Below are 16011 nucleotides of genomic sequence, written 5' to 3' on the forward strand. Positions count from 1 at the left end.
TCATGTGCCAGCAATGCCCCTCTGCCATGTACGTTAGCCAAACTGGAGAGTCTCTACATAAAAGAATAAATGTACCCAAATTAGACGTCAAGAATTATAACATTCAAAAACCAGTTGGAGAACACTTCAATCTCTTTGGTCACTAGGTTACAGACCTAAATGAGGCAATCCTTCAACAAAAAACTTCAAAAACAGACTCCAACGAGAGACTGCTGAATTGGAATAAATTTGCAAACTGGATACAATTAACTTAGACTTGAATAAAGACTGGGAGTGGATGTGTCATTACAGAAAGTAAAACTATTTTCCCTTTTTTATTTCCTCTCCTACTGTTCTTGTAAACTGTTGGAAATGGCCCACCTTGATTATCACTACAAAAGGTTCCTCCCTCCCCCCCACCGCGCTTTCCTGCTCGTAATAGCTCACCTTTCCTAATCGCTCTTGTTACAGTGTGTATGGTAACACCCATTGTTTCATGTTCTCTGTGTATATAAAATCTCCCCACTATATTTTCCACTGTATGCATCCGATGAAGTGAGTTGTAGCTCACGAAAGCTTATGCTCTAATAAATTTGTTAGTCTCTAAGGTGCCACAAGTCCTCCTTTTCTTTTTACGGATACAGACAAACACGGTTGCTACTCTGAAACCTGATTTTCATTTTGCAAGTCAAGAGAAATGCAAGGAACTGAGAAAAGAGGATACACTGACAAAATGAATTTTGTAAAAAAACAACTTTCAATTTTAATAATGTAAATATTTTAATATCTTAAGTAAATGAATGTGTTTGTTAACAGCTATAATTTTTATACCGACAGTGTCCCTTGAAATAACCACAGCATAGTTTGTTCTCAGGATTACGTTGTAGTTTTTAAGCCATGAGAACAAGTTATGAGGGCTGCAAAGTCTTACAATCTATCAGGGATCACCTGTTACCCTTACATTTGAGTTATAGATTGGTTTGAACCAGATTAACTGCTTTAACTGTCTGACCGTTTAAACTAATTTTATAGAGAAAAAAAAGTTACTAAAACATTAGAATTAATTTTATATAAATATCATGTGTTAATTAATTCAGGGCCATCTTGTGGCATTTAGACATTGGCATGCATTGGGGCACTACAGAGTTGTGCTGGTCCAGGGGGAACTGTGGGAGGGATCATGATTTAGAAAGCATGTGTTTCATGGCCAAACTTAATCTGGCCCCTGTCACATTCTTGTGACATGAACACACTATAATTAGCTAGATGGCCAAATGACACATCTGCGAGGTGAATAGCTAAAAGTCTCTGCAGGCGATTCCTCCTCATTCTTTCAGGAGTGTGTGGATAGCTCTGCTTTTGGGAGCTCCCATTCTGTCCGATAATTCAAAAAGTAGCAGTAATGGGCCTGTGAAGAAAGCTGTGCATTCTGTCTTTCAGTTCACTACTATTGTGATGGCAGCAGAGAAGACTGGAAAACAAGGGCACCATGTAACCTAGCATGATATTTCTGTCAGTTTCAGCAAGAGGGAGATTTGAGATGGGAGTACTGTTTTCTCTGTCATTAAGAATGTCATATATAATTTATTTAACATAATACAACCCTAATTATAATACTGTATGTATATGCATAGATACACAAAAATATATTAGAAAAGACTATACTAATTATACTGGGAGTGAACTGTATGAATGTAGAAGCTAAATCGTAAGAAATGAAAATACCTCTTTATTGATACTTGATGAACTGTATACTTCATAAGGTATCATATGCTCACTTTTAATTGCTATTGGAGATTTTATTCTGTAATGGCTCAGCGTCTCCTCTATATACAGTCCTGGCATTTGTTCTGTTACATCAGGAGCACGTCTGTAGAAATGTGAATCTTGACATTTTGGCTGACCCCCTTGGATTATTGACAGGCACACCTCACAGGTTTCCTCCTCCTGTTCATCAATTGCCACTAGCATTCTGGGTAGGGAGCCACATTTAGAAGGCTCAGAGACAGCAAAAGCAGTGCTCATGGTTCCACATGCTTTTGTAGTATCTGATAAGCTTCTGGTTTCTTTGACAGCTGGCGATCCAATCATCTCTTTCAGATCTTTATATTTTCTTTCATTCATTTTGATACCATTTGTTATAGGCTTAAGTGCTGTGTCCTGAAATTGGATTGTTGGAGGAAGTGATACAAAAGTACATGCAGGGAAGGGCTGAAGAAGAGATTCAGAAGACCTGAGAGAGGTCTTTGGTGATGTAAATGGAACAAAATGACCATCCTTAACTTGGCAAGTGATATTAGCAGTAGGCATTGGAATAGACTGGGATGCTGTTAATGCCAAAGAGTTGAGTTCCTCTAGATCACAACGAAAGCTGTCAGGAAAAGGTGGAGAAGTTGGGGCAGGCGTGCTTGACGATGGAAAATCAACAGTCAGTGACAACCATTCACTGGTGACAGCCTTGAGATTCCCTTTATTAGAATCTGACCAAGGAGAGGAATGATATCTGGGAGGTGGGGATGATGCTTTGGAAGCCAACTTTAGAAATAAGGAAAAGCATAGGAATTAAAAATAAATAAACAAAATGACGTTGGACTAAGATATGAGTAGCGTAAGCAAAAAAAGTTATGTGCCATCTTCTGGATTATAGGATATTATTTCAGTGAGCACAAATGTCTGAAATCATTATTACATGAATCAGAATAGCTGAAAAGATATTTGAAAAGTGAAACTGTATCAGGTTCTGGCCTAGGGCTTAAATGTCAAACATCAAGACAGATCTGAATCATGGAGTCATGAAGGGGAGCCTAAATTTGATCTGCTAGGATTATGTTATTTACTGCTCTATGCTAGCGAGCCTATCACAAGTTGTTATATAGTACACTCAAGACTGCTGTGATTTCATTATTTTCAGAATAGTCATACTGTTAAAAGCACCTTGCTCACTGTGGGTGCCATTAAACACTAATACAAATAGAACAAACCAAATAATCTCTAATTTTCCTAAGGTTAATTTTTGCTGCACTTTCTGGTGGTGATCTTAAAGAAACATCTTAAATACACTGCATACTTTTATTAAGGCATCAATAGTTACATAATGCATTTTTTATTTAAAATTGATGTAGTTGTGAACAAATAAAATTATATTTTTAGTTAAGGTACATACACTTAAATCTAATAGAAAGTAGACAGTAAACAATCCTTTTTAAGATGGTGACAGCACAGTACATAGCAATATATTTTGAGTAGCATTACATAATATTGATTGAAGTATCCTTCTGGTAAAAGAAAAGTCCTTTTGTAAGAATGATAGACTGGTGAGTCATACGTACACTGCATCTGTAGATATCCATTGCTTCAGTAAATACTGAAAATGTATTTTTTGTTACTAGTAATCCTCAAAATTAAACTGGCATGAAAAAAGTATTTTAATTTCCTTGTTAGAATAATCTAAAACAATTCTAGACTGCACATCTATTTAATTATCTGGCTACTTTAGATTTTAAATATTACTGTAGAAAAGAAAATAAGGCTTTATTACTTATACAGAGTTTGAACCTGAGAGACAGACTGGGGAGAAGAGGGAAAATTACTTACCTCCTACTGAAGTTTTCTCAAGGTAGATGGCTTTATTTTTGAGAAGTTAGACAATTCTTTGGTATAGGATTTCCTGATATCCAGACCTCTTGCAAAATTTAATAGTTTTGAGTTTCTTTGTTTTTGACAATGAACAGATCCCACATAATGCAAACACTATTGAATTATCCCTCACCCCCGCCCCCCCAACCCTGAAGTTCTGATCATGCTAAACCCTAATACTCAGTTGGGAATGCTTAAGTTTACTAAAGCCTCTCCAGCTATTGTAAGAAAAGAAGACTTAAGACACTTTTTCCACACACGTAGTCTCTTCTGAATATATAAAAGAATTAATGGATGAGAAGTTGGTTTGAGAGATTTTAGTACTGTATTTCCATTTATGTCAATGCAGCAACTGCTGCAGAAATTCCCTCTGTCACATAAAAGACCTTGAGTTTTTTCTTAGAAAACAGATACTCACTGACATGCATGTGTGTAGAGATCTGTTCTAGACTCGGTGGGCCTGATTCTCCACTTCGTTACAGTTTTATAGAGAGGTAACTGACAGAATATACCCATGTCCATATCCTACATACTATTGTAATAATTGTTGTACAAAGTATGTCTTATAAGGTATCATTTGAAAACTCACAATTTGCTCTTCAATATTGTCCTGATAAAATATGTGTGGTGATGTTATAAAATTCCACTGCATGGTGTTATTAACACATCTCTCGGTGCCCTATTCCTTCCTTCCTGGTCTTCCAGGGGAAGATCTTCAGCTGGTGCAAATTGCCATAGTTCACTGGCATTTATGGAGCTATGACATTTACATCAGCTGAGGATCTGCCCACTGCTATGTGTAGTTTTCTATCACAACAAAGAGAGTTTGAACTATCCAACAATTAATATGAAAAAATATAGATCAGGGACAGACATTCTGTTTTTGAGAGTGTTCATGACTAGGTGTAAGAAGCTGTAAAGAAGCTTGGTTTCAGGTTATAGCTATAAAGATCTGAACCTGAACTGTATCGCAACGTGATGACATTTGTATCATTATAGCTTAATACAAGTGCTATCATGTTACAAAATCACCCAAGGAGTCTGCTCTATGATAAAAATCCATTTCTGGACGGTGGGTGGCAAAAGGAGGCCAGTCACACAAGGAAGACATTGGTTGACTCCTTCCCTTTGCACTCACGGATGGACAGGGAGAGCACAGGGCTATTTTTGGCCAGCTGTGTTGTGTCCTCATGCAAACTGCCCTCTCATGCTATTCTCATGGTTTCTCTTTTAGGGGACTGCAAGATCTTCTGGTCTTTGTCATAAAAAAAGATGTTCACATTGCAATATATCAGTCTGCTGAACATAACCCACGATGCTCAAATCTGTTCCAAGTTGCCAAACAGGTTTTGTTCTGGTTGATTTGCTGACCAAACTCTGCCTGGCCATTCTCTAGATAATGTAATGGTTAATTACTAGACTTGTGGAGTTTGGGATGCATGAAGGATATTTAAAACATTTTTGGAAATTAAGTCTTTTATGTCCTAGATTTTACACTTTGAATTTTATAGACTTAGTGTCAACCAGCAAGAGTCTTAAATGCCATAGTGTATCCTAAAAAATGTAAAGAATAAAGTTGTACAATGAAAATTTGGCAATGCAACTCTATCTTCAGAAAAAGACTCTATCTTCAGAAAAAAATATGATTTCTGTGGGAGGGATGCATGAATTTTTAAAAAATGTATATTTAATAAAAACTGTTTATTAGTTATTTTACCAAAGATTTACAAATTGCATTAACACACTCTAGGCATGATGGAAAAACAAATCGTCCTTACCTTAGTGGAACTTAAATGGTGTATTCTATCACTAGAATAGCTTTGGGGTAATGGAGGATCAGGGTAGTCACCAGCACCTTTTGATGCATTCTTTTTGATGACTTCTACATAGGAAACAGGGAAGATGCCTTGTCTGTTGGTTCCTGGTATTTTACCTTCATACCAGTTTTGATCAACTCGCTTAAGAAGAATTACTCTGTCTCCCTGCAATGCATTATCAAAATTAATTATCAGTGGACAAGTGATAACTTTGTTTTCTGAATAGTTTATATTTTTATCTCAACATATCACAGTATTTTTCCATGGGGGTCCTTTCTGGCCCTGGTCAGAGCCTTCAGAATCTCCCCCACTTTCCCATTAACTTCACATAATGCTATCGTTCCAGCAAGAGAGGACCTGTATTGGTCTATGGATGCCATTCCTATACCAGATACTAAACAACAACTGAGGTGCACTTTGCTCTGCTCAGAACTTAGATGCCTACATGGCAGTACACTATTCTTCCACTAGACCACTGACCTGGCCCATTTCTGCAACAGTAATAGTGACTGTTGTATTAATTTAAATGTTTTGCTCCTTACATTGTTTGATTTTGTATTTTTCTTCAAAAACCAGTAAAGATTAAGAAAATGGCCATACTAAAGTACTTCTCTCCTTATTAAGATTTTATGGACTCCTGTTTGTTTTATATAACATACATTTTATCATGTCTCCTGCAGAACAACTTTTTTTTCAATCCTCACCCTCCCATCTCGAAGTCCTCTTAGTTTTCTGTGATTTTGTTTCTGTTGATTTGTGAATACCATAAAAGCATCTCTAGTTGAACAAACAAAAGCTAGCTACTCTTTCATCAAAACCAGGCTACCAAGATACCAATTCCTGTGAATATAAAATCCAGGAGCACTAAACATGAATGTTTACAATGTTTATAAACAGAAGTTCACATTATAATGCTCATGTTTAATATTCACATTAAGAAAATTAATCCTTCACTTCCCTCTTCCTGATTTTAGGGCATACTAAACATAGCATCGGCCTGATCCAGCAAGACTGAAGTAAATGGGTGCTGGATCAGTCCCTAAATCACCATCAATAAGGTAATGTCCTGGGCTCAGTCATGTCAGATGAAAAATAGATTAGTGTATTCCTTCCTACCAGATCATCTTTTTTCACCAGGAAAGTGTGAATGTGGCAGAATTGCTCTATGGATACAAATTCTTCAACGTGTTACCAGTACAAAATCTTGTTTTGTTTAAATAGTCCTAATGGCAAATGTTTTCAAGCCTGCATACCTAATGTTAAGCATCTGGATAAACAATTGATTTTCAGAGATACTGAGCGCGCTTCAGATCCCAGTCACTTCATTATGGGTTATGAATATCAATATCATTTATTTTGGTTGCTAATCATGGCTTATGATACCTAGATTTAGGAACCAAAGTTTTAAATTTTACGTTTGTTTTACTGGTCAGTGTAATAGGCTTTACATGGAAGGTGTTTTCATATCCATATTTTTGTAACCTTTGTTCTGTATATGAATAATGCCCTTTCATCACCAGATCATCTGGGGATTAAACATCTTATGATAAAGATATATCACTTGGTGAAATACATTAACATTTAATATCTTGCTATGCCTAATTTGGATTTATTCAATAAATATGGTTAGATTTGTAGATTTATGTTTAAGAATACCTACTGTATTTTAAATTACAATATGCTGTTGAAACAGCAAGAATTAGTATTACAATTAGAAAGGAAATATTGGTGTTAAATGCAAGAAGAAATAGTTCTTTAATTAGAAACTTGCACCAAATATCTTACAGCCATGATAATAGATTCCAAACAGCACAAGTCTGTATTATAATAAAACCTCTTAAAATAATATCCAAGTATGTGACAATAATATGAGATTAAAACTTGGAATTATGGAATAGTATTTATTTAATATATTGCTGTGACATTCAGATTCCAGACAACCCAAAGGGAAACGAAGGTGTCTGAACCCCAAAGTATAAGCAACTGAACTGGTTGCATACAATGTTATTGTGTATAATTTTATGTCAAGTAACATCTTTTATGAAAGCATGTAATGTTCTGAATTTGATGTCATTAGGAGATATGTATACAGGTTATGTATAAGTAGAACATTGTAACTGTAGCTAGGATGCATCACTTCACAATGGGGGGCGGGGTGAAGCAATGAGGCAGGGTGGGGCACCTCTCAGGCTAATTGTTTACATGAAACTAGCTCCAAGCACCTAGCATTGTACAACCCAGGGAAAGACAATGGTAGTCTATTTAAGTTAATGGGAAGACATTGAAACTAAAAAAAAAACCCCAGCCTTGGAAAACTCAGGCCATGTCTACAATACACTACAGGTGGACTTACTGCCACTGAAGTAATTACTGTGGTTTTTCCATGTCTACACTACCCTCCTTCTGTCAGTGGCACCAGGAGCACTTGCACTGATTTAAGAGGAGCAGTGTGGGGAGCAGAGAGCCCTGGCTGCAGCCGGGCTCCAGTTGGGAGTTCTGCAGGGAGCCCACAGCCTGGGCTCTCAGCACTGGGCAGGCAAGGCTCCGGCTGTCGACAGCACTGGGGGTTCACAGCTGGAACATCCTTCCCTCATCCCCCATCCCTCACTCCTCTCTATCCCACCTCCTGCTCAGTTTCAAAACAGGAACCTTACTAGCAGTGAAACTGATATTCTTGTTAATTTCACAGCTCTGGCTGTCAGTCACTCTGAGAGCCAACAGGCAATGCAAGTAACACAGTATCTATACAGACACTGCATTGTGTGAACTATGTTAACCTAAGCCTTATGCCTCTTGTGCAGGTGGATTTATAGGGTGACATAGTGTGTGAGTAACAGGGGTGGGAGGAACATTGTAGTGTGTATGTTTACACAGTTAAGTCGATGTAAGGTGCCTCATGTTGACTTAACTTCGTACTGTAGACAAGCCCTAAGGAAGAAGGGAGTTTCCCTGCACTTTGTAACCATGAATTATCATAGTTTGAGAGAAAGAAGAAGTAAAAACAAACCCACCAATCCTGCAAATCCTGTCAGACAGTAAGGGGTTTGAAGTGAAAGCTATCCAGAAATGGAGGTCCAGCCTCTAAGTGGGGTGCTGTCCATGAAACACTGGATCCCCTCTATCGCAGGGGGTATGCAGGGAAACTTCACAAAGTCAATAGGTAACTTGTATTAGAAAATGGAATTTAGCTAACATAGAAGTGTAAAGCCTGAGATTGTGTCTTCCTGTTTATTTTCTGTGTAACTTGTATTTCGTTTGCTCTCCCTTACTATTTCATCTTTGAATCTGTGACTTTTCTATTAAATAAACTTTTTATTTTTCCCCAAAGCAGGTCTCTGGTATGCAAACTGTGTGAAGTGTTTCAGAGTAGCAGCCGTGTTAGTCTGTATTCGCAAAAAGAAAAGGAGTACTTGTGGCACCTTAGAGACTAACAAATTTATTAGAGCATAAGCTTTCATGAGCTACAGCTCACTTCATCGGATGCATTTGGTGGAAAAAAACAAAACAAAACAAAAAAAAGAATGTGTTAAGTGAAGTGTGTGTGCCAAAGTGAACTGATCACTGGGGGCAGGTTTTACTCCTTCAGAGGCGCCAAACCAGAGAGGAAAAGTCTGAGTACCTTGTAGTTAAGAACTCAGGGAGACAGATCTGCAGGGACTTAGGATCGGAAGTTGCAGAGGTCATCCTGCAAGAAGTAACTAGGCAGGTGGAAGCCAGGTTTGAGACCCATTTGTAGGCTGGCTGGTGATGTCAGGGTTCTGAGTCATAGCAGCATAGTATTAAGGAACCCAAAGTTATAAGGCAGGCTGTGACAGAACCCCTTACTGGTTTGGGTAATCCACAAAATGTCAGGGTGGCTTACAAAAATGTCCATAGACAAGCCATCACAGTTTTAAAATCTCCTGTTATATACCCAAAACAGTGGGTGCACCTATAAAATTGCAGGCCCCACAATTGTGGTTGAAGAAAGAGGCAACTGAAAAATGTGTAGATGGGTAATTTACATGCAACTTGGGCAATTAGGCACCCAATCACCTGATTTGTACATGCAACCTGATGTTTGCATGTGCAAATCAGGCAAGTACAACCTAATTACCTGTTTTGCATGACTAACATATTTACACCATTCACAAATGTAGTGATAGACACCTGGAGATATGAAGCAAAGAAGGTTAATTAAGTTCTCTGCAAATATCCCACTAGGAGTATTTTGCTTTGTGTGTATCCCTTCTGTGATTTCAGAGTAGGTGAAACAATAGCATTTATGTTCAAGTTTTTAAGTTGTTTTATTTATAAACAGTTATTCAGTATAGATGTTTTTCACTGAAGATAACTCTATATGTTACCTTTCTCAACGATAGTTCCACATTTGTGTCTGCACTGAAATTATATTTGGCAATAGCTTCTCCAATATCTCCAACTTGTGCTGGAGGAGGTGGCCTGGCAGGCTGTGCTTTTTCTGGGGGAGAAAGTTTCTGAAAGGAGAACATGAATTTTTTTTGCATTATTTCCATGTAATCTGTACATCTATTTTAAAAACTAATCCCAGAAATTAAAACAACAGACCAACCTCAACATAAGAAATTGGGAAAATTCCAACTCTTCCATAGTGCTCTCCCTCATACCAGTTTTGATCTATTTTCCTGAGGATATAGACAGTATCTCCTTTCTTAAAGGACAGTTCCCTGTAACAGATTTATTTTAGTCAGACATTTTCAGATTTGTGATTGAGCTGCTCTAATTACTTCAGAAATTCCAGTGTTGTTTACACATGTAATTTAACAATAAATATCTGAGGAAGGAGCATCATAGCTGTACTGCGTATCCCAGTGGATAATATATAATAATTGTAAATTGCAAATTGGCACAAACAGCAAAGTTTGGATTCAGAATCAGATCTGAATCTGAAACTTCGGGTATTTGGGTTTGGATTCTGGTTTTGGTCCATTAAAGAGATAGGCCTGATCTACATCATAGCCCGAAATACATGTGGATCTGCATGCAAGCTTGGTGTCCCTCCTGTGTAGATGCTACTTCAGCTGCTGATCCATAGCTGGATAGGAGAGCCTTTTGGTGCTCCCTTTTATAAAAAGCCAAAAGGTGCACATATTCCTCCCCTGTCTCATGAATTACCCTACCCTGCCCCAGCAAGTTGGCTCAGGCACCCTCCTGCCCTGGCCCACTCAGCCCACTCTGTATGGTTCACTTGTGTAAAGGACAGGATTATGTTCTGTAAAAACAAACATTCAATTTACTATGCATGAAGATTCAGCCAATAATTATCTTTGTGTGAATTACTAATACAGGTGCACATAACAGTCCTTTAAATTTAGGTTAAAAAGGCGTCAAAAGACATGATGAGAGATCTATGTCATTGTTTAAATGTAAAGGGTTATTGTCAGGGTAGTTTTTGAATATCTTTTGATCTCAACTGTTTGTAATACTCTAAGAAATATGAACTTATTTTCCTTTCCCTAACAAATTTGTCTTCTCTTCTTTAAATACAAGTTCAAATTCTGTTTTCATTTACACTAACTTAACTCAATAGCTTTAGTGGAGTTGTGTGACTATTAACAAGAGCAGAATTTGGTCCACTGTATTTTTTTTTGTCCTGATTCTCACAGAACATACCCCTTTGAAACGGAACAAGATTTTCAAAGCTGGCTAGTGATTTTGGTTGGCTCAGTTTTTGGTGCCCAAATTGGCAAGGCTTAGCACTTTCTGAGAATCAAGTCCCTTTAAAGTATCTCAAGTTGGACACCCAAAAATTCAGGTATCCAATATCACTAGTGACTTTTGAAAATCTTGGCCATTGTCTTTTCTCCTATATTATCCCTCTACTTTTCCAAGCTCCACATCCCCTAACATACTCCCCACACAATTCCAGATGCCCTTAAGTTTAAAGACCATAATTTAGGTGACAAAATGTTAGCCCTTCATTTATGAAAAAAATTGAGATAAACATTGGGAATCTTATGGGACAACATGGATGATGGAATGTAGGTGCTCTTTTGGATCTTTTATAGTCTACAGGGTAAAAATGTGTGCTGAGGATGCATAGCCACTCCCAGATTTGAACAAATATTATAAGTATTTCATCATTCAAATGTTTTAAATATGAAATGGCTTCTGACACAGCTTACTTATTCATGGACTACTGCTCATGCAGAGCAGAGTTCTGGGTAACCTCTTTGAGTCTCGTACCCCCCAACAGAAATGTACTGCTAACACTGTCACAATCTTTGACCCCTGGTTAGAACAGGTGAGACAGGTGTCCGAGACAGGTATTAAAAAGGTTGTCCTTGCATTCATACATACTTTTAATTAACCAACAAAACTTTAATACTTACTTAGAGGTCTGAGCCTTAAAGTCATATACAGCTCGTGCTGGCAGCCTCTGAAAAACAGGCAAAGTGATTAGTACTTACATGTAATATTATCATATTATAAAAATAATGTTTAACCTGTAAAAAAATAAACCAAGATTTTCAAAGCTGGGTGCCTAAAGGTTACACTTCCTTTAAATCCATATTCAAACACTTGCATATGTGGGTTTATTTTCAAAAGCATCCAGTACCCTCTGAAGTAAATGGGAGATGCTGAGTGCTCAGGACTTTTGAAAAGAAGACCACTTATTTAGGTGCCTAAAAATAGATGTAAGAACCTAACTTTAGGCAGACATTTTTACCTTTACATTTAAAGTTACCAAACTCAGCATACTTCTGCAATGCTCTTCTTCTCCTCTAATCTTTTTCCATTAGAGTAATCTTAAGGGTTGCTTGTAACATTAGTAGTTACCATACATAGTTTCAGACTGAAATGTGATTTTCAATTTCATTAGGAAGGAATAGCCGAACATTGTTCCTGCACTTGGAATGTGCCTATTTTTCCATTAATTAGTTCACGCTGTGGCAATTTCTTTCAATCAAGGACAAGAACTAGACTCGTCTCTACTTCTCCCAATAGGAGCTACATAACAGTAGTGTTATGAAACCTAGGACCTAGTAGATCTAATCTCAAATCTCCTAGGCAATAACATTATACGCTACCATTAAACCAGCAGATTGGCCCAAAGCAAAGGTTCTTAAGCTATGGTCCAGGACCACACATTGCCTGAGGAGCGCTGATTGACACCCTGTAACCAACTCACCTTGTTCTTGGCTGCTAAATTACAAAAAAAGGCAGTTTAAAATAAGTTAAATACTTTCTTACTACTAATCTCCCATGTCATGAGAGGGAGAGAACGTGGTCTGTCTCATTGTGAAGGAGAGGGTAGTCAGTCTGTGAACTCATGAGTGAGAGCGAAGATGATACACAATATACATTTCTCTATAAATGTGGCTCTAGGAAAAGGTGAACAACCTCTGGTCTAAAGATATTGTTTGCTTTATGAAAATTTACCCATCTCCATTGCAATGGGAGAAAAACCCTCAAAAAAAAGTTTGGAAAGGTTCTTGGTTCTAGAACTAGAAAAGTTGTAAAACAAACTAAATGATACGTTCCATACATACATTCCAAGTTCTCCCATTCCTTCTACTATGGTGGCATTTCATGCTGCCTTTATGCTTTCTCTCTCTTTTTAAGGTTTTAATATTTTTTTGTCTGAAGCATAAGCAATAGCATAAGCAATCACTATATAATTACAACTATAATACCCACCTGCTGCAGTGAAGAAACAGATTGACAGAGCCAGAAGAGTACCGAGAAGTTACCTACTACAAGACAGGCCCAACAAAGAAAATAACAGAACGCCACTAGCCATCACCTTCAGCCCCCAACTAAACCCTCTCCAACGCATCATCGAGGATCTACAACCTATCCTGAAGGACGACCCATCACTCTCACAGATCTTGGGAGATGGGCCAGTCCTTGCTTACAGAAGCAAATACTCACCAGCAACCACACCATACAACAGAACCACTAACCCAGGAACCTATCCTTGCAATAAAGCCCGTTGTCAACTGTGTCCACATATCTATTCAGGGGATACCATCATAGGGCTTAATCACATCAGCCACACTATCAGAGGCTCGTTCACCTGCACATCTACCAATGTGATATATGCCATTATGTGCCAGCAATGCCCCTCTGCCATGTACATTGGCCAAACTGGACAGTCTCTACGTAAAAGAATAAATGGACACAAATCAGATGTCAAGAATTATAACATTCAAAAATCAGTCGAAGAACACTTCAATCTCTTTGGTCACTCGATTACAGATGTAAAAGTGGCAATTCTTCAACAAAAAACTTCAAAAACAGACTCCAACGAGAGATTGCTGAATTGGAATTAATTTGCAAACTGGATACAATTAATTTAGGCTTGAATAAAGACTGGGAGTGGATGGGTCATTACACAAAGTAAAACTATTTCCCCATGTTTATTCCGCCCCTGCTGTTCCTCAGATGTTCTTGTCAACTGCTGGAAATGGCACACCTTGATTATCACTACAAAAGGTTCCCCCCTTTCCCCCCCCCCCGCTCTCCTGCTGGTAATAGCTCACCTTACCTGATCACTCTCATTACAGTGTGTATGGTAACACCCATTGTTTCATGTTCTCTGTGTATATAAATCTCTCCACTGTATTTTCCACTAAATGCATCCAATGAAGTGAGCTGTAGCTCACGAAAGCTTATGCTCAAATACATTTGTTAGTCTCTAAGGTGCCACAAGTCCTCCTTTTCTTTTTGTGGATACAGACTAACACGGCTGCTACTCTGAAACCTATATAATTAGAATAATCAATCAAAATATTTTGCCATAGAAATTAGGGACAGTGCTTAAAATACTCAAAAAAACTCTTACATAGTAAAAAATATAAGTGATTTTGGAGCAGAAATCTTCCTGGTGGTCCTAAAACCACCTGAGACAGTTACTCAGGATATTAAGCTGCATAGTCATTGGTTTTCATCAGAGCCTTCACAGTTAGAACTGCCATTTTCCTCTAGAATAGATTATTGTCCCATCTGCCATCTCTCAGTCCTTCCTGACATAAAATATCAGCAGACCCCCTGCAGGAGTGTCCTGGTCCATTTAAACATCAGCAGAAAATACAACTTCATCTTAATGTTTGACATTGTTTTAATCTCTTAAAGTACTAATCTTTAAATGTTGTTCTTCATGCAACTTAAAAACAATTTCTATTACACTCTCTTAATGACTAGTTGTCTAACTGCTCCTATGATCGTCATTGTTACAGTTTCTTAGCATCACACAAAACTTTATCTAAATGATTAATTGTAAATGTTATTGGATTGCCTCATAAATTCTCTTTTGGCTTTGGATGCTGCTCAGTTATTCATTCCTGTTTAACTACCTCTCTGTCTGGAATTCCTCTTCTCTCCCGTGAAGTAGATCGACCCACATCAGTCAAAGCAGAAGAATAGTTCCCAGGAGACTCCTGGTCTACTGCAAATAAAATGTCATTGCATGAGTCTCAATTCGGAAGCAAGTTAATTCTGTGGTGCTGCTACATTTTATTTAAAGGGAAACTACACCTAAAAATGGAGAGCTTGGGTCTATTCATCCCCCTTTAACAGAAAAATTACATGACATTAATTATTATTAAAATATCCTTTTTAAAGAAAAAAACAAAGACACAAATGTTCATCTGACCCACAGTAGAGATGGAGTATAGTTCCTGCACTATCAACATAAACAAACACATCTTGGGTTCAAATGGAGGACCCAATATGTATAACTTGGAAAAGCAACAGTGGGTACTGTACACCTTAACTAAACATCATAAACTATACATCTAATGGAGAAACTGGAGGAAGGGAAATCTGATCAGTCTACTGAGACTTCAGAAGGGTTCAAGAAACATGTCTGACTGATAACAATGTAAACACATAATTACATGCATGGACAGTGTTTAAAGCATGCCAATGAGAGAAAGATGAACAAGATTTTTTTCTGCAATATGGATTTCCCTTTTACCTGAGGCATTCATTAGGTTGCACATGGAAAATTAAGTCTGTTATTTTCATAAAATAACTCTTTATGTTAAGATATGGACTATAAATCATTACTCACCAGGCTGAGTGTCATATTTTCTGTAAAGCACAGTTTGCTATTGTCATTATGTGCATATTTATTTTAATAAATTTTGAAAAAAAAATAAAATGAAGAGTTCTTAAATGAAAGTCTTGCACTCAATATGGTCCTGTGGGCTGCTTGTGTGAAATTAAAATAAAGGGAATTATTTCAAGCCTACTGAAATTTTGGGGATTAAATGAACCATCTCCTCTTACTCATGAGAGTCCTTCCACTGTATTTTCCTAGTGCCACACTGACATCTGCTAGTGAAGAAAACAATAATAACGTTTGCTTCTCTTTTCTCAGTTCACATGATCTGTTCCTACCCAGCCTATCACTCTAGCAAGAACTACTACTGGGAACACAGAACTGAAAGCATTTAATTCATCACTTTGGGGTCAAACTTCTTTGATTCTTACAGAAAAAACAAAGATCTCAATGCTCCTTGGTATACTGCACTCTAAAAAGCATAGATCTGAGATGACTGATGGAGGTTTGTAGAGCAGTGATGGGGAGTTGAAAAGTGTATTAATTGCTCAT

General features: G+C 37.6%; 1 protein-coding gene across 10 annotated transcripts in view; it reads right to left on the reverse strand.

Annotated features, from left to right (window-relative positions):
• SORBS2 (sorbin and SH3 domain containing 2) overlaps positions 1-16011 on the reverse strand; it is a 272899-nt gene that overhangs the window by 17920 nt on the left and 238968 nt on the right. For 8 of the 10 annotated variants that reach the window (XM_043513624.1, XM_038400114.2, XM_038400112.2 and 5 more), the window contains 5 exons: positions 14750-14838; positions 11783-11829; positions 10003-10117; positions 9779-9907; positions 5394-5597 (listed from right to left, as the gene is read on the reverse strand). In XM_043513624.1, the coding sequence (XP_043369559.1) occupies positions 5394-5597; positions 9779-9907; positions 10003-10117; positions 11783-11829; positions 14750-14838 (584 nt within the window). Of the gene's footprint in view, positions 1-5393; positions 5598-9778; positions 9908-10002; positions 10118-11782; positions 11830-14749; positions 14842-16011 lie in introns of all 10 variants that reach the window. The other 2 variants (XM_043513619.1, XM_038400107.2) reach the window with 1 other exon arrangement.

Source organism: Dermochelys coriacea, chromosome 4 (genome assembly GCF_009764565.3).
Source record: "Dermochelys coriacea isolate rDerCor1 chromosome 4, rDerCor1.pri.v4, whole genome shotgun sequence".
Taxonomy (NCBI): Eukaryota; Metazoa; Chordata; order Testudines; family Dermochelyidae; genus Dermochelys; species Dermochelys coriacea.